Raw genomic sequence first — 22,863 nt, 5'->3', positions numbered from 1 at the left:
CAGAGGATGGACCTGACTGGACTTTGGCGCACGAGATCACCTGCAGCCCAGCCTGGTCCTGGCCTTGGGGGCCACCCAAGGTATATAGAGGGCACCCATATGACCTCTGTGCCAGCTGTCGTGTATTGGGTCTCACAGGGATGAGGGAGGGCAGTGCTAAATGAATGCCTTGTGGCTTTTGCTCTCAACTCTTTAAAAAAATTAAAATTCTACAAAGAAGTAGGCCCGCAGGGTTTGCACCCGTGTTATTCAGGAAGCAGCTATACTTCTATGTTGCTTTTAAACGGAGAAAACAAATCAAATTACATTTTAGAAAAGAGGCTTAACTATTAGAAGTGAGCCTTTATGACTGTTGTTCAAGGAGGCATACACTTGTTTTGCATGGGAATCAGCAAAACATCTGTGTAAAATAAAGTTTCATAATGTAACCACTGGTAGCACAGTTTCATCACGACCATATCCACCCTGAAAATATGGAAAAATATTCACTCAAAATAATCAGGAAAATGTAACATTTAAATAAACTCAAATATGTGGGATTTACATAAAGGAACTATAGGTCTTTTGTTATTGTTGTTGAAGTATAATTGACATACAATATCCTATTGGATTCTTCTGCGCATTGTAGCGTTTTGGTATTTTTACACATTGTCACCAAACGCTATTAATATGACTAACTACATTCCCTATACTGTATATTACATTCTCATGACTTATTTATTCTATGACTGGAGATTTATATACCTCTTAATCCCCTTCACCCATTTTGCCAGCTCCCAGCCCTTCCCCCTCAGTTAACCAGCAGTTGGAGAAACTACACTTCTTTATACAGAAGCAATGGAAACATTCCCTATTCTAAACGGAAAGAGTGCCTATTATAAAATGGTCAATTCTCTTTAATTTATAATGTAGTGGAAAGCCAATCAAGATCTCATTTGGCCTTTTCTGAAATTTGACATCTACTCTGTGTGTATGCAGAAAAAGAGGCAAAATTAGACAATGATATTTTGCAAAGGGATAAAGAGTCAAGCACTGAACATTTTGTCATTAAATATTTCAAAGTTAAGCGGTGCCTGGGTGGCTCAGTTGGTTAAGCGTCTGACTTTGGCTCAAGTCATGATCTCACAGTCTGTGAGTTTGAGTCCTACTTTGGGCTCTGTGCTGACAGCTCAGAGCCTGGAACCTGCTTCAGATTCTGTTTCTCCTTCTCTCTCTGCCCCTTCCCTGCTCATGCTCTGTCTCTCTCTCTCAAAAATAAACAAACATTTTGGGGCACCTGGATGGCTCAGTAGGTTAAGTGTCTGAATTCGGCTCAGGTCATGATCTCACAGTTTGTAGGCTCGAGCTCCATGTTGAGCTCTGCTCTGTCAGCTCAGAGCCTGGAGCCTGCTTCAGATTCTGTGTCTCCCTCTCTCTCCACCTTTTCCCCATTCACACACACACACACATACACACACACACACACTCTCTCTCTCTCTTTCTCTCTCTCTCTGTCTCTCTCAGAAATAAATGAGTATTGAAAAATTTTTTTAAATTTATAAACAAAAATAAACATTTTTCAAAAATTAAAAAAAATATATTTCAAGAAGAGTAGCACTAGTAGATTTTGTTTTGTTTTGTTTTAAATTTTTTTCCTTAAATAGTTTATTGCCAAGTTGGTTTACATATAACACCCAATGCTCATCCCAACAAGTGCCCTCCTCCATGCCCATTTTAAACACACCATAGACACACATGTATAAGCATATATATAAGATATGGCAAAGGAAATATTCAGTCCAGTGTAGATATTTGCAGGGAGGCAAAAATTCCAATTAAATACCATAAATCCCTGATTTGGGGAGGGGAGGTTAGGGATTAAAGCATGAATTAACTTGACTGAGTACAGTGGTTGAGTATGGACTCTGCCATCAACTGATGAATGGATCAAGAAGATATGGCTATCTACACAATGGAACTACATGGCAATGAGAAAATAAAATCTGGACACTTGTAGCAACATGGATGGAACTTGAGGGTGTTATGCTGAGTGAAATAAGTCAGGCAGAGAAGGAGAGATACCATATGTTTGCACGTATAGGTGGATTAGGAGGAACTTAACAGAGGACCATGGGGGAAAAGGGGAAAAATAGTTGGGGAGAGGGAGAGAGGCAAACCATGAGAGACACTGAATGCTGAGAATAAACTGAGGGCAGATGGGGGAAGGGGAGAAGGGGAGGGGGGTGATAGGCATGGAGGAGTGTGAACTCTAGAATAGACTAATTTCAAATCCTGCCTATGCTACGCGGGAACTACACAACTTTAAGTGATGTACTTTCCCCTCTCCCTAAGCCTCAATTTTTCTCATCTGAAAGATGGGGATAGTAACAGCACCTGTATTAAAGGACTATTGTGTGGATTCAGATACGAAGATCTCAGAACAGGGGTGGCATTTGAAAAGCCTCAATAATTGTTTACTTTTAAAATTAAGCACTAAAACCCTAAAATATCTAGAAAAAAATGTATGCGTGTATTTATGGCAAAGAAGAGTATCTAAAAAAAAAAAAGAACAGGTGCATAAAAACACTTTCTGTTGTTTGAAGAACACCTTCCTCTTAAATTGCTGTCCACCTACTTTGCTGGCTATTTGTGATGCAGCCTTACAGGCTTCAATGCTGTTATTTTCAGGGGGGGTTTAGGCTTTTGGGCTTGGGGTTTTTTTTTTGTTTTGTTTTTGTCTTTGTGTTTTTGTTTTGTGTGTGTGTGTTTTGTTTTTGTTTTTTTATTTCTAGCAAATCTCTTGGTCTTGGACTTCTGCTAACAGAGGAATCAGAGCAAGGAGCAAATGAGACATCTTGGGAGGCCTGCTCTTTAACATCAGCCTATTGGGATCCCCTCATCCCCAAACTCCAACGGTTGCCATTTCCCCAAGCCCCATCCTGTGGTTCTCTCTACGGATCCCTGTCTGCCTCGGCTTCCTAACCTCTTTCTCATTTGCTTGCTCATTTTCTCACTCATCATTCAGCATTCATTTATTCAATCTATTTGAGTGCTTTCCATGTGCCAGGCCCTACACTAGGTGGAATCCTAGGTGGTGGACATGGACCTTCCCTGTCCCAGGAACCCCCTTCCTCCTGGACACTGCCATGAAACTGGACATGTGGTTAATGAGTTCAGTCTTCTGATGAGGCTAGAGCAAAGATTCCAAACACCAGGTCCACTGTCCAGAGCTCTCCTATGATATGGCCAGAACACAGTCTATTAAATAAACACTCCTCTCCCTAGCCAGAACTTTTAGACCCAGACTGTCACCTGCTTTCTGCCCTGTGAACGTATTCCAAATGAGCCCTAATGCTTCCTTTGGCCCATATGAAAGACAAAGAAAAACCATATATCTTTCCCTGAGGTTTCTTGTCAGGCCTACCTGGCCTTCCGGGGATTGGAATTAGAGATTACCGTGAATACCCTACCCGGTCAGCAGCAGCCCCCAGCACCTGCCTTGTTAGTTACTGGAAACAGAGAGGCAAAGACTGCCCCCTGCCTATCCCCAGCACCACTATAAGTAGTAGTTCCTATGATCAAGACAACCCTCCCACCCCGAGGGGCAGGGAAGAGGAGGCAGAAGGGAGGCTAGAGGCCTCCTGCTTCACCTAAAGACTGAAACTAAAACCAAGGGAAGAAGTTGCCCCCAAAGCTAATTTCATCCCTGACACGTGCTGACCACTGAAAGGTAAGACAGGTTGGTTTGTGCAAGCATCCAGGGTCCCAGGTAAAGGTTCTGTTTCTCCAAGTTCTTAAAAGAAGCCCCAATGCCGTGTCTCTGATATTTAAGTACACACAATGGCCACTTTTACCGTAGTGGTCCCCTCTGTTAAAGACCCTTTTCATCCTTGACAGGAATGTAACATTACTGTTTGTGTTTACACCTCCATTCTGTGATGAAACTTTAACAGACTGTGTTCTGTGTGTATGTGTGAGCACACGCACACAGCCATGGCTGTGTGTGATGGATATAAGTATGAATGTGTACTGTATGTTGGTACATTTCTCCAGAGCGTTCACTTGTGTGGGGGAAGCGTGATTTGCTTGTTTGATTCATGAACTGTATCCCTCTGACCCTGGAAGTACACGGGTAACAGGAAGCATTTCTGAGTGCAAACAAGAATGTAGTGTGAGATGCTGAGGGCACCTTCTGCGTGGTGTGTGCAGCTTGCCTCAACACCTTTGTCCACAGGGGCTCGCTGCTGGAATGCTCTTCCTTCTCCCGTCCCATTTTTGCCTCCTTCATTCTTACCACTTTTAAGATATCTGCTTGGAGCACATACTTTTGGAGCCTCCCCTGTCTCCCTAGACAAGATCAAGCCTGTTTGTCATTTCACAGCTCCTGCCCCTTACAAAACCTATCATAGTTGGTACTATATATAATGAGAATTCTTCAAGTACAGTTTGAACACTCCATGTCGCCAGACCATAACCTCATGAAGGAGGATCATGCATCTCACATTGACTTTCTAACCTCGAGCAGAATGCTGAGCGCAGGGTGAGCCCTCCGTTTCTGAGCTGCCAATTGCGAGAAAGACAACATCCAGGATGTCTACCAGGGACAGGACTTCGTGATGTTGGTGAGATTAGGGAATCTTAGAGCTCAGCCTGAAACACAGGGGATCCTTATCTACTCAGGAATCAGCATCACGTCCAAAAAGTGAGAGCCACCTGTGGGATAGTCTTCAGGGGTGATAGAAATAAGAAACTGTGCCCACTTCTGGGCCTGGCTGGTAGTAGGAATACTCCAAAGAATGTTGTACATGGTGGCAGTTTCTACGGGACACACAATCTGGGAGACCTCTGGAAGGACACTGGGAAAACTGCAGCCCTCAGCTCACCCTCCTTTGTTCTCTATACCTCTGAATCTTTGAACTTCAGACTTTTGAGCTTCTCCTCCAAGCTCCGTCCCCCACCCATGTGGAGACAGCTCCAATTGCCACCTTTCCTCCCATATCCTCCCCTTTACCCATAACCCACAAACAATTGGACTCAGGCAATGGCAGACACTGGAGATTGGATGTAATTGCATTTCAAGATAGGCATAAGCAGAGCGCAGACCGGTGCCCCTAGCTGGTGCAGCGGCAGGGGTGGCTGGGTCATCGCAGCACCCCAACCTGTTTCTGGCTCTGATTCTTCCTCAATGACTCTGGAACAACATTGTCTCCACAGTAAAGGGCATCATAGTGGATTTGGTTCATAGTGCAGCTGCATTCAAGAACGAAGGAGTTAGGGTAGTGGGGTACGGAAAAGGACACAGAGGAAAAGATATGGTTTGAACAACCAGGGCTCCTATGGCTGCCTCAGCTTCTCCACAGCAGCATCCACATCACCCCCAGTGGCTATGAGGGCCTGGAGATTGGCTTCGAGGTTCAGGAAGCCCATTGCCCGCAGTTGCTCTAGCTGCACCCGGAAGTGAACCTCGGGCTGCATCTGCTGGGGACTGGCACCAGTTAGAGCTTGCAACATCTGGAGGAAAGGGGTAGAACGGAGGCCCAGCTGCACAGAGCGCTGTGCTGGGGGAACCTCAGGAGCTGGGGCTAGGGTAGGATCCTCGGGCATAAGGACACCCTCTCTAGGCTCTGCCGCCCCTGCCATACTTCCCAGTCCTGCTAGGCAAGGCGTGAACCAGAGTAGGAGGCGAGGTGCTTCCGTAGCCAGGATCTGCAGACCCTGCTCGATCTGCAACAGGGCGTGTATGGCGCGAGGGTTGGCCATGGCTGCCTGAAGGTGCAGCAGCAGGGGCAGCTGCCAGCACATCTCATCCTGCAGCTGTAGGACCTGGTTTGTGCTGGCGGGCCTCAGAGATCTTGGGTAAGCTACTGGTGGCAGCCAGGCATGCTCAGGGATCCCAGGGGGAGCTGGCATAGGGGAAGGTGGTGAAGGAACGAATGAGGTCCTATTGGCAGAATGCCCCAACCCTAAGACAAGATCGGGCATGTTGGTCCTGTGGCCACTGGAGCCATTCCCTGAGCCACCTTGGCCTCCATCTTGCCCAGTACTGCTCTCTGGGGGATATCTCAGGAATGATGGGTAAGAGGGCTTTCCTTTGATGGCTACAGATTCCTTAGGGAGAGGCTGGCCTGACTCACGTTTCTGGGAGGAGGATGAAGTTGGGGGGACTTGGTTTCCTGGTGGTGGTGGTTCTTGGCTCGGATTCAGGGTGGATGCAGTCCCCTGCAGATAGGTTCCCAAGGGCTGGGGGGTCTCATGTAATTGCTGAAGATAGTCATAGAGCCCTATATTACCGAGAATGGTGGGAACCCTATTTCTAGTCTCGCATCCATCCTGGTCCCCAGAATGCCTGCCTCGCCTGCCAACAGAGCCTACACATGTAGAGGCCCATGGGTTGGGGAGAGGGTCACAATTCTCTGTCCTTGAAGGTTGGCTGCTGCTGCTGGTGGTATTCACAGTAGTGGCAGTGGCAAAGGGATTGCCACCAAACTGCTCCTGTACTGCATTAAGCATTGGGTCCATAATATCTGTGTACATGGTACGAAGCACATTGTAGCCACCAGGGATGCTCTCCAGGTTACTGAGCGCCCGGTCCTGGCTACGCATCATCTCTTGCATCATGGCTGGGTTGCGTAGAAACTCCAGTGTCTGCCGCATGATTTCAGGGTTGTTGAGAATATGCCCAATCTCAGGGTTGTGCTGTATCAGCTGCTGCATATGGGGGTTATCAAGAACCAGCTGGCGCATCAGGCCTGTATTGGACAGCAGACCCTGGATGAAAGGGTCATCAATGATCTGAGCCACGAACTCAGGCACAGAGACATGCTGCCACATCAGTGAGCTTGGCTGGTCAGGGAAACTTCCAGAGGTCAGGCCTAGTCCATTGAGGCCTGTGAGAACACCTAAGCTAAAGGCGGGTGGCCCATCTACTGGGTACATGGAGCTTGGTTGAGGGAATGATGCAGGGCTGGGGGCTGGGGCAGGGACTGAAGCAGCTGGGCACTCAGTGCCCATGGTGCGGCGTTGCATCTTGATGACCAGGTGGACAGTGAGGCCATCTTGCACTCCACACTGTGCCAGTGAGTCAGGGTCCTTGAGGATTTTGCCAGCAAAGATTAAGACCAGCTGATCAGGGTGGGCCTTAAAGCGCTGAGATATCTCTTCTTTCAGCTGCTGGATGGTGCAAGTGTCTGTAACTGAGAAATCCTCCTTGTCCTTAGGCGTCTTCACTGTCACCTTGATGAGGTGAGGGTCCGGGATCGGCTCTGGGTTGCCCTGGGGCAGGGCCTCTCCGCTTTTGGCCATGGTGGGCAGCAGGAGGCCCAGGTCTGTGGGGACACAGCTGGGGGTGGGGATGGGGTACCAACATCATCCTTTCAGGCAGTGGCGAAAGTAGAAAAGGTGAGCAGGAAGAGGGCTTGGAGTCTGAGGGTAAGAGCATGGAAGGGGCAATGAGGTCCTCAGGATGGAATGGTTGTGGAGGATTATGGGTCTGAGAGGTGTTGGGGTCAGGAGAGGAGACCGGGTGCCCTGAGAAAGAGGTCTATGGTTGACGGGTGAAAGGCAAAGGCAGGAAGAAGGGTTCGGGTCAGGGCATACGTACCAATCAGCTGTGGCCCCGTCCTTCCTCTTATACAGGGCTCCAAACCACCCTCATCTTGCTAACAGCCACCCCTGAAGCCTTATGGGCCAGAACCCACTCCATCAGGTCACCTCTATGACCTCAGCACTGACATCACAGCCTCACACAATGGATTCTGGAGACCTCGCCAAGGTGCTCTGTATCCCCAGGAACTCCAACCTCCCTCCCCCAACTTTACCTCTTCTGTTTCTTTTATCTTGATCTGCTTCTTCCTACTGAGGGGCCTGGGCTGACCCTTCCATCTCAGGCCAAGAATCCTACTTCCACACAACCTGTATGTGGTGTGTGGGGCCTCAACTTGGATTGGGCAATTAGGAAAGGCTTAGCCCCCTATGTCACTTAACAGTGACAGCTGCACCCTGAATTGCTCTTCTTGGCATTCTATGTTTCTGTATTCTCTTTGATTCAACATGAGCCATGAATTTTTCATATATTTTCAGAGTATTGACTTTCTGATGGGTAGGTTCTAGAGAGGGTCCAAAAATGACAAGAAGTTTTTATTTTACTTTTTTAAAATATTATTGTTATTCCCTAGAAGAACTCAAAGAATGAACTGGCTTTATATTTTTTTAAAAAGACCAGGGAATAAGGTTGTTAAACAGAAAACCTGGGGTTCGGTGTCACACACACTTGAGATGTTTTATACCCAAATGGACATGAAGGGAGAGAGTTCATTATTGTGAGTCTACAGTTATCCAGCACTGACTATTTAGAACCATAAAATTAGTGAGTATAGGAACAAGATAGAGGTAAAAAGACCAAGTCATGTGTCTACATATTTCCAAGTCTGGAATATTAGATGCGTTCCACAAGGAAAGTTGAGAAGAAATAAAACATTAAGTCAGAAAAAGGACAGAAAGAGAAAGAAAGCAAATGAAGAAGAGTTTCAAAAAAAAAAATTAACCAATGGTGTCAGATGATGTCAGTAGGTCAGGAAGATAAAGGAAAGGGATGAGAATTGACCTCCAGATTTGACAAAAAAAATGGGGGACCATGATGAGCCCAGGTTTGGAAGAGTGGAGGGTGGCAGAGGACTGACTGTAGGGGTTTTCAAAGCAAGTGGGTTGGAAAGGAAGTGGATTCAATAAGAGAATTATATGTAAGAGAAAGGGTATGATGGCTGTGTGGACATGTGGGGATAAAGACATTTTTGTTTTTGTTTTTTCTTAAACTGACAATGTTACAGCATGCTTTTAATCTGGCAGATATAATACAGTGAGGAGGGGGAAATGACGCAGAAGGAAGAGAAGATGATTGCAAGAGTACGCTGTTGAGTACATGAGTTGGCGAAGTTGGGATCAATGCCCTAGGGGAGAGCTTGATTTGGGTCCACAATTTATGCGTTACAACAGGATGGAGCAGAGAGCATGAGGGCTCTCAGTAGACAGTCAGATCTCAGTCATGGCAAAAAGGTGGGGATCATTTCGAGAAAAGGTTGTAGATACAGTAGGGTTTTGCTGTTGCTAAATTATGAGTTCTAACTATAGGGTGGAAAAGTTTGGAGAATTGATGACCAGGTAGAAAACTAGGTCAGATGAGAGATTTTCAGAGCATATTGGGATAAGAATCATAATGATAACTCAAAACAGCTTGGGCTTTTCATGTAACCTGAGGCAAATGGAGTATAAAGCTTAATCAGATTAATTGATTGGAGGGAGGCATCTTAAGGAGAAAACAGAAAATCCATTTTAGCTGTTATGTCTTTCTTGAGACCAGTCTTTTTGCTACTTTGAGGGCATAGAGTGGGATTCCGGCAGTAGATCCGCAGGAGCACTCGGAGTTTGGTGGACTCTCCTTCGCTCTCACTGATGGCAGTGTCAGGCTGGTGAGGAGTGGTCTGTGAGGAGCACGTGGAATTCTGTGGGGACCCTTGGCAGACCAGAATCTGAACACGTCACCACCTCCACTGCTCCTGACACCGTCATCTCCCACCTGCTTCCACTGCAAGAGCCACCACACTTGCTCTCCTGCTTCTGCTTGCACTTCTACCACCATCTTTCTGTGCTCGGCAGCCGGACATCTACTGAAACACCTTTGTAGTTTGTTCCAAATCCAGCAGTGATTTTCTGCTGCGTTCATATTAAAATCTAGAGTCCTCACCAGACCTAGAAAGCTCGTCCTGATTTCTCTGGCGTCCTGTTTTCCCTCCCACTGTTTTGTTCACTCCACTCCAGCTACACCATCTCCTTGTTACTCTTCAAATATATCAAGAATACTGCCACCTCACATTTTTATTCAAGGTCGCCTTCGCTGCCTGTAACATATTTCTCCCAAGGGAGTGTGTGCTCGGTTCTCCCAATTCCTTCTGGTTTCTGCTCAACTATTGCTTTTCCAGAGAGGCCTTCCTGGATTGCCTTCTATGTAGAAGAGCATATCCTGCTTTGATTTTCTTCATAGCACTTATTCATAAGTTAAGTAGGGTACAGTCTTATCCCGCAAAAGTAAACTCCATACATAAAGGAACTTTATTTGGTCACTCCTATTTCTTCAATGACTAAAACAGTATTTAACTTATTAAATAATTGCCACAAGGGTTTACATGCCAATTGGCTAGGATACTCTTGGTGAGACCCGGAGAGGGAGAGATGGGACCTTGGCTAACTACAGAGAACTCAAGTTACAAATATTAGGTATGCTGAAGGATATGATATTCTTGGAAGGTGCTCTGCCCCCTCAAGGCTGGGTTTTGATGATGGGAATTATGCAGTGAGGGTAAGCAGCTGTATCTCTCTAGGTGAAAGAGACAATGGTAAGAGTCCAGCAAAGTTCTATGATTGTGACAATGACAATTAGTAAGAAATTCCTAGGAGAATAAATACTTACCAAGACCTGGCTGAAATGTGGACTTTTCCTACTCTGACCCATCAGATCCTTCTTCTCCCACCTTCAGACTTGAACAGTTTGGACTTGAGAAATTGAGGAAGTCTTTATGACTAAATAGCTGACTATTATAGACTAAATAGTCTATAGTATTTTTCCCTTTTTGTTATGTTATGACTGTCTTTCTCTACACATGGATCTATGTCGTGTTTTTAGGTGTTTGTGTGCTGTTGCACATGCCCATGGCTGTCTGTGCAGTGTGTTGAATGTATGTGCCTTTATATGTAAATGTTTGACAATGTGACCTTGTGTATATGTACACACCTGTCTGGGGCTATATATACACTTTCTTGGGTATGAGAGTATGGTATGATATCTATGCTTATGGTTCTTTGTGTGCAATATGCTTCTCTATATTAATATAAGCATGGGATATGTGTGTGTGTGTGTGCGTGCGCGCGCACGCATGCACACTCCTGTCTGCATCGTGAGTGAGACAGGGATATCACACACAGATGGTGGCCTTTCATGCAAAAGAAACAAAGCCAAACCTCAGATGGGGGCATGTGGGAGTAGCCACTTTATTGACAGATCTTCTACCCATGGCAATGCTTCCTGACTGAAAGCATCAGAAGAAGTGGAAGGGGTAGATGATGTAGTCAAATGGGTCAGTAGGCAGGTGACAAGCACAGAAGCAGCAACGGTGGTTAGAATCCCTGTGATCTCTTGAGCTTGCGAATAGCAGCACCAGTGTCCCCCTCAGCAGCAATGAGTGCCTGCAGATTGGCATGGTGGTTCCCAAATCCCATGGCCTGGAGAGATTCCATTTGCCGGCTGAAACAAATCTCAGGGGCTTGTGGAGGGTGGGAAGGGTCTCTAGCTAAGGACTGTAGCCTCTGGAGGGCTGCTCTGGATTTGTGGCAGCACTCAGGACCTTTGGGCTCAACCATATCTGGCACGTCCCAGGCCCGGGGCACTGTGTCAGGGTAGTTGCAGCTGGGTGAAGGAAGCCAACCTAGGCCCCACAGATAGGGTGCAACCCAGGGTAGAAGAACAGGAGCCTCTGTGGCCAACAGCTGCAGACCTTGCTCAATCTGCAGTATTGCTTGTGATGCTTTTGGGTTGGCTAGGGCTAGAAGTGTGTCTGAAAGCTGTGTCTGCTGCAGGAATGTGGGCAGCTGCTGCCTAGATTGTTCACTCAGCTGGGGCATACTTATGAACAACATCATCTGAGCTGCCAAGTAGGGGTTGTTCAAAAACAACTGCATCATGCTTCCCGTGATCTGGGAGCTGGTCCTTTCATCCGACAGCTGGGGGTCTTCCTCTAATTTCTGGTCAGAGCTATTTAGAGAGATGGTGGCATCTTTCTCCTCTGCCTGGGGCTGCTGGGTGAGTTCTATGCTAGGTAGGGCTGGTACGCCAGCTGGCTGCTGTGTGGCACAGTTATGACTCTGGCTTTCAGTGGAGATAGCAGTAGTACTGGCACTGGAAGTATGGTTCACCTTGTTGGGGGCAACATTGGCTGAGGTGATGGACGATAAACAACAGGAACTAGTATAAATGACTCGGGTTGTAGGAAGCTGTGAGAGCTGGCCCCGTCGTTCCTGGGGTTGTGGTGGAGATGGAGGGGAGGACTGAACTGGTTCTAAAATGTGTCCTTCCAGAAGAGCTGTGAAAGGGTTGCCCCCAAAGGGATCTTGCAAGCTGTTGAGCATGTGGTCGTTGTCAGCAGAATTCTGGCCCAGGGCATTGTCCCCACCTGGCATTGTCTCTAAGCCTGGGTATGACTCTGAGTTCAGTGGATGTCCAAGAGTCTGTTCAGGTTGATGGATCTGCATTATCTCTTGAATCATGGCAAGGTTTCTGGCCAGCTCCAGAGTCTGCCATAGGATCTCAGAATTGTCAAGGAGTTGGGAGACTTCTGGGTTCTGCTGCATCAGCTGTTGCATGTCTGGGTGTTCTGAAATGAACTGTCTCATGAGGCCTGGGTTGGACAGGAGCTGCTGGATGGTGGGATTCTGTAGCATCTGTGCTATGCACTCTGGACTACCCACTTCCAGATCCTGGGTATGCTCTTTGGGCACATCAGGCTCCACAGGGAGGGCTGATTCCACTGGGGTGTGACTCACATCAGCAGGTTGGTATACCCCATTGTTTTTTCCTTTGGTATTTCTGTCCCGGTGGCAGGGATCTTTGGTCAGCAGGTTCTGGGAGGAATGGGCTAGGGATCTGGACCTGTGTTTGGACCTGATGACCAAATGAATGGTGTGGCCATCTAAGACGCCCCTCTGGCTCAGTGTGTCATAGTCTTTAAGAAGGTGGCCCATGAAGACCAGCACTAGTTGGTCCGTTTGACACTTAAAGTGTACAGATAGCTTCTCCTTGAACTGACTCACCAAGGTGTCGTCTGCTATCATAAATTCCTCCTGCTTGCCTGCTGTCTTCACTATCACTCGGGTGACACTCGGAGAGATGTTGTTGTCTGTAGGCAAACCTGAAGGATGCCCACTCTGGGCCATCCTGGGTATTCGAGAGATGACATGCGGCATGGACCTTAGTGGGAGGGCAGATGGTGAGCAGGTGGGAGCTGGGGCAGAAGGGGTGAGGGCAGAGAAATGTTTCTGCTGGCCTTCGTCTCAGGTGTCGTGTTCTCAGGCCAAAAGCTAGTTTCCTTGTTGCCCAAAAAAGGATAAGTGATGAGGCCAGGGCCAGGTATTTGCGATGTTATACCCCCCACCCCAGGTCTCCAGATATGGCCCAGCTGAGGCCTGTCGTGGCTACTGACTCATACTTAGTACAAGGTGGGCTAAGTAAAGATGACTCCACCCAGGGATGCCCCTCCCTTTTGCCCCACCCACAGATACCACAACCTTTTCAAAAAAAGGGATATTGTGATGTCAACTCTAGTCTCACAGCCTCTCCCAGGACTAGCTGTATTTGTGTGAGAAATAAGATGTATTTGTGTGGGGGTGGGGGACACCAGATCTTCATAGTAAAATTAAAAAAACCATTTTCCAGAAAACAGGAGACAAAATTCTTAGGATGGATCTATTAAAAAAGAAAGAAAGGAAGGAAGGAAGGAAGGAAGGAAGGAAGGAAGGAAAGGAAGGAAGGAAGGAAGGAAGGAAGGAAGGAAGGAAGAAAGAAAGAAAGAAAGAAAGAAAGAAAGAAAGAAAGAAAGAAAGAAAGAAAGAAAGAAAGAAAGAAAGAAAGGCCAGATTGCTTATGTGAGATATGTTTCTCTGTGTTGCTGTGTGGGGGTCCCTGTTGGGATGATAGGCTTGTTATAATGGAAAATTGAGTTCATTGAAACCATAGATAAAACTACATACCTGTAAGAATGGAGTATCTCCTGTAGGAAGGATCTCATCACTTTTGTTAGTGATCTTGAAAAAGTGAGTTAAGTAAAAAACAAAGAAAAATAGAGTAAGAACAAAGTTCACAAGGGGAAGAGAAGGTCATGTTTTTCTTTGGCAGTAGGCTTAAGGATTCTGGACTTAACAGAGAGTGCTCCCATATGGGGAAGGATTTTCTCCAACCTAGGAGCAGGTGTGGGAGTCATAGGGGAAGTTCCCTGAGGGCCATTTAAAATGAAAGGTGAGTGAGCCCTTCCTTGCAAAGTATTTTTTATTCATCTATCACTTGGTCTTTTCTACATATCATTATAGCAGACCTTTAAGAAAGATTTTTTTCAATGTCTTAGCCCAGTCTTCAGTGCCCACCTTTGTGTCAAAGCATTAGGGGGAGAAATGCCTGTAAATCAAGAGATGACGGCAGAGGTGATTCATAGTGAAATTCCTAACAGGGCAACTAGAAGAGATTCTAAGTTCCATGCAGCTTTAGAGGATGGTGCTTGATCTTTATTTGGGTAGCAGATGAATGTTCTGTTAATAGATATGCTAAAATGTATATTTATGCCTATGTAGATGGAATATTGTATATATATCTGATTGGATGTATATTTATGAATGTATACATATGGAGAAGTATAAGCATGAGACAGAGTGTATAAAATATTCCGGTTTCCAAAGTGACTGTGAAGACTTTGGGATCTGAAACCTTGAACACTCCATCCCACTGCATGGAAGGGAGGTGAACCATGCAGATAGATAAGTAACAATTGGAGTGTCTGGGTCTGTATGCTCTCATCTATATGCAAAGAAATTACAGATGGTTGGCCAGGAGACTTCCTGTGCCACATCAAATGATTCTCTATTGGGAATATCTAGACCACCCAGTCCATGTCAGACTCTCTTCATGCTCAGCCATTAGTTGCTCACTTCCTAGAATGGAACTCAAGCCTAAGCCCCACTCCCAGTTGCACTCAGAGTGAGATTTATTCAGGACAGTGAAACACTGATTTTCACACCAACATGCTGTGGTTTTCTCCCTAGCTACCCTGGAAGAGGTTGAGGATAAGAAAGGGGGCCGCTACATCTTATTTTAATAGCAAGCTGTTCTGGGTCTTCTGCACTAGAACCAGAAGCTCTCAACCTAAGACTTGCTGTTCTAAGCCTAGTTCACAGAATTTTATAATTATAGGAGCTGGATTCACAGTTTTCAAAGCACAGAGCAGGAGATTTGTTTTACAAATTGGAGTGCAGCTCCTACAACTGTAGGATTCTAGTAAAGAGGTGTCTAGTAAAAAGTTAGTGTTTTTTTCCCAGTCAAACCCCAATCAAATCCACCTAGGCCATTACTAAAAAGAACTTTAATGTGATGATTGAGTTATCAGTTTTACAGAATTACCAATTATAAAGAATGATCAATCAAAAATATAATCAACATTTCTCAATCAGTAAGACTGATGGCCATTTGGGAGGGGGGATGATCCATCTGGATGGTGAAGAGGACGACATATGCTTCTCCCAATACTCTGCCGCAGGGGTCTCAGGGACTGGAAGTTTTGTTGGGTTTGACAGGCTTCGGTGTGGTAGGAAACCAAGAGAGCTTTTCAACTGGTAGTTTTGATGGCCTATGCTTCAGCATCTGGAAGCTGAGGTCATAATTGACCAGATAGCCATCATTGTAGACATAGAGCTTGTGATCCAAGGGGGAATAATTGATGCCATGCAGTGTTTCCAGCATCTTATCAAGCAGGATGCTGAAATGGCGCTCCTGCCCAGTGGTGGTATCAAAAGCATCGAAGATCTCTTCTTGGTGGGTACTCAGTGGGCGTAGGGCATAGAGCACTCCACAGACCATGAAGGCTCCTGACATGGCTGGCCTGTACTGGCTGGTGTGCCAGGTTTTCTCCACTTCTAAGGTGCTGGTATTGAGGCGACTCACAACCAGGTTTCCCTTGCTCTCCTCAGTGGCATAGAGCACCCACAACCCCTTCTCATCACCAGCAAAATCTAAATCTTTCCAGGACACACCAACATAGGAGAAGCGGTTGTTGTAGGTGGCACTTGGTAATGTCTCTCATAGCACCGGGGTGTTGGAGGAAAGATCCACCTTGGCAATGTCATGTGTGCCATAGTAGTTAAAATACATGAAGTTTTTGTACACGGTGTTACCACTGCCGTCACCATAGCCCATTGACCTCTCCTTATAGTTCTTCATCAGTACTAGGTCATCATAGGACTTGTACAACTGGTAGTAGTCAAAGTACCTAGGCCAAGGCCCACACCAGAATTATCAGGGCTCATTATCAGGGAAACTTTGGAATCATACAGAATTGATTGGTAATCTCTCTTCTACTTACAACATACTGTGACAAAAAATAACTAAAAAAACTAAGTAACAGCGATAACATTAACATCAAATGCAACAATGTCTCATGGACACTGTGTGCTCATTATCACATTTAATTCTAGTGAAAGTACCATAAGGTAGGTTTTATCGCCACAGATTTGGAGACTGGGTCTCAGAAAGACTAAGTAATTTACTCAAAATTCCTCAGCTCATAACTAAAATCCGTTAAAAGATTAACAAAAGAATCTATCTCATTGATTGTCATGACTGACCAAAATAATGCAAATAAAACAATTAGTAGAATATTTATCTCAAAGTAAGCAATTAACAAGTGATGGCTATTATTCTTTTCTTCTTTATGGATGCTCTTCAGTACCGAGATTCCACTGCCTTCCACCTGCCCCTGAGACACCAGTGTCCTGTGACAGGACGTAGTTCTGGAGTTGGATTTGGAAAGATTTATGCTCATTGAGGTCACTTTGGAAAGCCTTTTAGATTATCCCTGAATGAGATGCCTGATTGGGTAGGTCAGTTAAGCATCCAACTCTTGATCTCAGCTCAGGTCATGATCTCATGGTTCCTGAGTTCAAACCCCACATCAGACTCTGCACTGACAGCTGACAGCTCTGTCTCTTCTCTCTCTGCCCCTTTCCTGCTTACACACACACTCTCTCTATCTCTCAAAATAAATAAATAAACTTTTAAAAATAAAAAAATATAAATCACTCCTGAATGACGTGTTGTCACTGTTTGCCATTGGTCAGTAAGTCTTGTCTTACCCACAGAGATTGGGAGAAGGTTTAAAAAGCAAAGGCATGTAAATGTGCTTCAGATGCTCCAAGTGCCTATAGGAAGTGGGAACAATATGATCAGTAACACTAATCTTTCTGAGATGAGCTTCCACTGAGGCTCTTCAATGACAGTTTAAGCCACGTTCATCCTTCCCTCCTGTGTCCCACTCAGTTGGATCTTTGTTGTATTCCTGTATAGACTACCTTTAAATACCCTGCCTGTGAGTTGAATCTAGCTTGCTAACCAGGCTGCCAGTTTATTTAAAGACTCATTCATTTACTCACCGATTCAATTGGCAATCCTTTCATCTAAAAACAAACTATTGATCAGCACTGACTATGCTATCCACACCTTTCTATATAATCTCATGTAATATTCTCTAATTTAACTATCATCATGTTCCAGATGGCTAGAATGGGTCTGAGATGTTCATGCCCTTCTTCAAGTTCACTTAACTTATGTGGCAGTACTCAGATTCAAACTCAACTCCATCTGAGTCCACGTCCCAGGTATAGTCAAGTTCATCCTTTAAATTTCTTCTGAGAAAAAGCTAGGATTCTGAAACCCAGGTAGAGAACAATTTGTTCTTGAGATAAGATCAGACTATCAATAAAACCAGTTTGTATTATGATGGGATTAGAAATTTCAGACAGCAGGTTTGAGAAGGAGCTCCTGGCCATCTGGGCCATTCTTAATCATGAGAGGAGCTCTAGGAGGTGTCAGACCTAGGTTAAGTTTATCCAGGGACATACCTAAAACAGAGAGAGGAAGTTGTGCTGGGGCCACAAAGAAACCCATTCAGGTAAGGTAGCAAACATTTGGAACGAACCTGGTTACAAAAGAGAAACCATCCTGAACTCACCTGCCCTCTTTACTCAGAGAGGCAACCCAGTAGAGGGAAGAGTCTGGATTGGGTGCTGAGTCACGACCCGAGGCACCTGCCTTGTGTGAGAAGCCTTTCCAATTGAGTTGCACCACAAAGGGTCTGCTGACCTTCTGGAGGCCTCCATGGGCACAAGAACCTAGGGAAAAGAGCAGACAAGGTAGAAACTAGGAGTGAAGCACAAAACCCACAGGGAGAGGGCAATGAAAGTATAATAACAACGTGTGTGTTTCAGCTTGCGTCCATACATCTGAAGACATGCACAGATGTATAAGCAGGCATGACTTTGCACAGAGGTCAGTTCGTATGTCTGATCTAAGTGATTTAGCGATGCACCAAACAAGGAAGTAAAAGATTTATTCTACATCAAGACATTCACTGCCCACCCCTCAGTACACCCTAACCAACCCTGCATTCTCAAATCATCTTTCAGGAGGAGAGATCTTCAGAAGTTCAGTCTGATGCCTCACCGGGGGACAGGGTGGAGCAGAGTGTCTGGAGGCCTCTCCTTGCTTCTCCCTCTCACGCTCTCTTAGCTGGCTCTTGAGAATATCCACCTCCTGGTGAAGAGCACAGACACTGCGCTGGTCTGAGTCAGCCAGCAGCTTGAGTGTGAGGCTGGCATTAGCCACCTATGGAAATGAGATGCCAAGGATATGGGTGACTGTTCTTAAGAACTGATGTCAGCCTCCCATATTGCTCAGCTCCATGTCTTTTTTTTCCCCAGAAATAAGTGATTTTGGAAATCATCAAATTTATGAAAGTAAGACAGGAGACTATGGAGGCAGAGGGACTCTCTAATCTATTCATGTACATGCCTCTAGAGGTGAGAGAGGAGGCCCTTAGCTTCACTAACTCTTCCCTTGGCCGTAAGTCAGGTTACCAACTCCCATACTCTCTCCAGCTGCAGGCACAGCAGGTTGTAGGTCAGGGCCTCCTAAGAGGAAGCAAGAGCAGTGGAATTCCTGGACTTCAGGACATAGTTCATTTCCAGGACCTGGTTATCTTGACCTTCAGTGATGAATGCATACTCATTGACCTGGGTGCAGAGGCATGAACCAGCAATTCCCCGAAATCTTAACACCCATGGTTCTTTTCTTTTATTTGCATGCCTCCGGCACCACATAGCCTACAAAATACTCTCTTGGATCTGTCATTTTATTTTGTTCCATTAACAGACCTTGAGAGGAGTTAAAATGGTGGAGCAGCATGGAAACCCTCAGCTTATCTCATTCCTGAAAGGCAGCTAGATCAGCACCAAACCATTTTTGAACACTTAGGAAATTGATCTGAGGATTAATGCAACAACCTTGACCCACAAAACTTGGCAGGTACATGGTGTGGAGAGATGAATTTGGGGGAGAACCAACATAGTACACCCAAAGATATGAATCAATTAATTACAAACATAAAGAAACTCATTGATAATAATATCATAATAGTAGGGGACCTCAACACCTCACTTACAACAATAGACAGATCACGTAAGCAGAAAATCAACAAGGAAACAATGGCTTCAAATGACACACTGGACTAAATGGACTTAATAGATATATTCAGAACATTTCACCCTAAAGAAACAGAATATACATTCTTCTCAAGTGCCCATGGAACATTCTCCAGAATAGATCACAAACTGGGTTACAAATCAGCCCTCAAGAAGTACAAAAAGATTAAGATCATACCTTGCATATTTTCAGACCACAACGACATGAAACACAAAATGAACCACAAGAAAAAACTTGGAAAAGGGATACAGGAGTGCTGATGCATAGGGACACATGTACCCCAATGTCCATAGCAGCACTTTCAACATTAGTCCTATCATGGAAAAAGCCTAAATGTCCATCAGCTGATGAATGGATCAAGAAGATGTGGTTTATCTATACAATGGAATACTACGTGGCAATGAGAAAGAATGAAATCTGGCCATTTGTAGCAACGTGAATAGAACTCGAGGGTGTTATGCTAAGTGAAATGTCAGGCAGAGAAGGACAGGTACTATATGTTTTCACTCATAAGTGGAACAGGAGAAATTTAACAGAGGACTATGGGGGGAAGGAAGGGGTAAAAAATAGTTGGGGAGTGGGAAGGAGGCAAACCATCACAGTCCTGGACTTCAAGATGTATTACAAAGCTGTAATAATCAAGATAGTATGGTACTGGCACAAAAACAAACACATAGATCAGTGAAGCAGAATAGAGAACCCAGAAATGGATCCACAAACATATGGTCAACTAATCTTTGACAAAGCAGGAAAGAGTATCCAATAGGATAAAGACAGTCTCTTCAGCAAATGGTGTTGGGAAAACTGGACAGCAACATGCAGAAGAAAGAACCTGGACCACTTTCTTAAATCATACACAAAAATAAACTCAAAATACATGAAAGACCTAAACTTAAGACATCAAGATCCTAGAGGAGAAATCAGGCAATAACTTCTTTGACCTCAGCTGCACAACTTCTTACTTGACATGTTGCCATAGGCAAGGGAAACAAAAGCAAAGATGAACGACTGGGACCTCATGAAGATAAAAATTTTCTATACAGCAAAGGAAACAATCAACAAAACTAAAACATAACTGACAAAATGAGAGAAGATATTTGCAAATAACATATCAGATAAAGGGTTAGTACCCAAAATCTACAAAGAACTTAACCGAACTCAACACCCTCAAAATAAATAATCAAGTGAAGAAATGGGCAAAAGATATGAAAAAACACTTTTCCAAAAAAGACATCCAGATGGCCAACAGACACAAGAAAAGATGCTCATCACTCATCATCAGGGAACTACAAATCAAAACCACAATGAGATACCACCTCACACCTGTCAGAATGGCTAACATTAAGAACTCAGGCAAGAATAGATGTTGGTGAGGATGGGGGAAAGGAGGAATCCTTTTGCAGTGCTGGTGGGAATACAAACTGGTGCAGCCACTCTGGAAAACAGTACGGAGGTTCCTCAAAAAAATTAAAAATAGAACTACCCTATGATCCAGTGATTGTCTACTAGGTATTTACCCAAGGGAATCAAGAGTGCTGATTTGAAGGAGCACATACACCCCAATGTTTATAGCAGCACTATCGGCAATAGCCAAAGTATGGAAAGAGCCCAAATGTCCATCAACAGAAGTTATGACATATATGTACAAGAGAATTTTACTTGGTGATCAAAAAGAATGAAATCGTGCCATTTGTAATAACGCGGATGAAACAAGAAGGTATTATGCTAAGTGAAATAAGTCACTCAGAGAAAGACAAATATATTGTTTCACTCATATGTGAAATTTAAGTAATAAAAGAGATGAACAAAGAGAAAGGAAGCAAAAATAAGATAAAAACAGAGAAGGAGATAAACCAAAGAGACAATTAAATACAGAGAACAAACTGAAGGTTGCTGGAAGGGTGCTGGGTGAGGGGAAGGACTAATTGGGTGATGGGCATTAGGAGGGCACTTGCTGGGATGAGCACTGGGTGTTAGATGTAAGTGACGAATCACTAAATTCTATTCCTGAAATCATCATTATTATACTATATGTTAAGTACTTTGGATTTAACTAAAAAACAAACAAAAATCAACAACAACAACAACAGAACAGCCCTTGAGGTGAGCATTAGTGTTATTTCCATTTCACAGCTGAGGACACTTGTGTCCCTCTTTGCAGCAGAAAAAAAATGACTCTCCTCTGTATACCCAGTTCTTTCTCCCCCTTCCCAGTTACAGCCACACTCTCAGGAATGTCTTGGTGAGTGAATGAATGGACACAGACTGCTAGCTTTCAGGCCCTCTCCCATCAACCTTCCCCAAGTGCCCATTACAAAAAACAACTACCCATATCACATGCTGAATGCCACATTTCTACTCACTCCTTACTCTACTGACAGCATCGATTCCAAGCTCCCTGGCCTGGCCCACAGGTCTCTCCAGATATTGTCCCTATTTTAGCTCAACTCAAACTCTTTTCTGTCTCCTTTGCACTGGCCATTCCACTTCCTTCTTCTTCTTCTCTAACCTCTTCCCATCCTCTACTGCACTTACACCCACAAATTGGCCTGTTAATGTGGGAAAGCACATCCTCCACAAAACTCTCCATATGGTGACAGCCACTGGGAATCCCAAGGACAATACCTATGTTTTCCTTCACAATCAGGATTCACCTCAAAATGAAGGGGGCTATGGTTACTCCAGCACTTTCTCTACTGCCCCAGCTCATCCTCATGCTGGATATAGGAGAGAATGTGCTCATGTAACTCCCAGCCTCAGCCTGCAGCTCCAGCACTCACCTTTGAGAACTGATCATACTTGTCCATGAGCTTCTCGGCTGTACTCTGTAGCTGATCCAACTCCTTCAGGGGAATGAGGTCATTGGTCAGGTGAACCACACAATGGCACAGGCCATCCTCATCCATAGAGCCTAGCACCAGCTGCCAAAGCAAGATCACAGGCATGTTAAGCATAATGAAATACATTGGAACATGATGCATTATTTAGGAACATGAAGCTGAAGACCTGACCCTACTCTGGAGTGCCTAAGAAGAGCTCTCTTTGTACAGGAGGTTGTTCATGACTGTCTACATCTCCTTCTGCCATGAGTTTGAGTGACCCCTCCCTTTATTTCCCAGAGCTGAAACACTGTCCCCTTCCCTCTCCTACTGGTAGGACCATCCTCACCCTACCTCATATACTGACTGAATTTGGCTGCAGCTCACAGAACTGGGAGTAGACTCTTCTCCGAGGCTCTGTGGAAAAGAGGAAAGCTGATCTGAAAAAAGTGTTCAGAGACTAGCTTGGTGGCTTCAGTACTTCTACTCTGGACATTAGTAGATTCCCACAAGTTCACTTTGTCTTGAAGATAGCAGGAACAGAGACTTCCAAATTGTCAAAGAAGTGGAATGAATATTAACAGCATCACGAGGCACCAAAGTCTGGACTGATATTTAGCATTCACATGAACATGACAGGGTATGACTTGAATCCTTCATCTTAGAGTTGTAAACCAGAGGTTCTGAGAGTGTAAAAAAAAAAAAAAAAAAAAAAAACACAGGTCA

At 44.9% G+C, this 22,863-nt stretch overlaps 2 protein-coding genes across 3 annotated transcripts; both read right to left on the bottom strand.

Moving 5' to 3' along the window:
• Nucleotides 1-5,026: 5,026 nt before the first annotated feature.
• UBQLN3 (ubiquilin 3) lies at nucleotides 5,027-7,676 on the bottom strand. 2 transcript variants are annotated; one of them, XM_077775756.1, is made up of 2 exons: nucleotides 7,580-7,676; nucleotides 5,027-7,318 (listed from the first exon to the last, which is right to left on the bottom strand). In XM_077775756.1, exon 2 carries the CDS (start codon nucleotides 7,279-7,281, stop codon nucleotides 5,314-5,316), a length of 1,968 nt encoding a protein of 655 aa, XP_077631882.1. In that variant the 5' UTR covers nucleotides 7,282-7,318; nucleotides 7,580-7,676; the 3' UTR covers nucleotides 5,027-5,313. The 2 variants fall into 2 exon arrangements, with proteins under 2 accessions (XP_077631882.1, XP_077631891.1); XM_077775765.1 differs by having other exon boundaries at nucleotides 5,027-7,304.
• A 3,319-nt stretch (nucleotides 7,677-10,995) lies between these two features.
• Nucleotides 10,996-13,218, bottom strand: UBQLNL (ubiquilin like). The gene has a single exon (XM_077775742.1). The coding sequence runs from the start codon at nucleotides 12,985-12,987 to the stop codon at nucleotides 11,146-11,148; it is 1,842 nt and encodes a 613-aa protein (XP_077631868.1). The 5' UTR covers nucleotides 12,988-13,218; the 3' UTR covers nucleotides 10,996-11,145.
• Between the last annotated feature and the right edge of the window lie 9,645 nt (nucleotides 13,219-22,863).

The sequence above is a fragment of the Crocuta crocuta genome, unplaced genomic scaffold (assembly GCF_008692635.1).
Source record: "Crocuta crocuta isolate KB4526 unplaced genomic scaffold, BGI_CrCroc_1.0 scaffold504, whole genome shotgun sequence".
Classification (NCBI taxonomy): Eukaryota; Metazoa; Chordata; class Mammalia; order Carnivora; family Hyaenidae; genus Crocuta; species Crocuta crocuta.
This window is presented reverse-complemented; position numbering and strand designations above follow the sequence as displayed.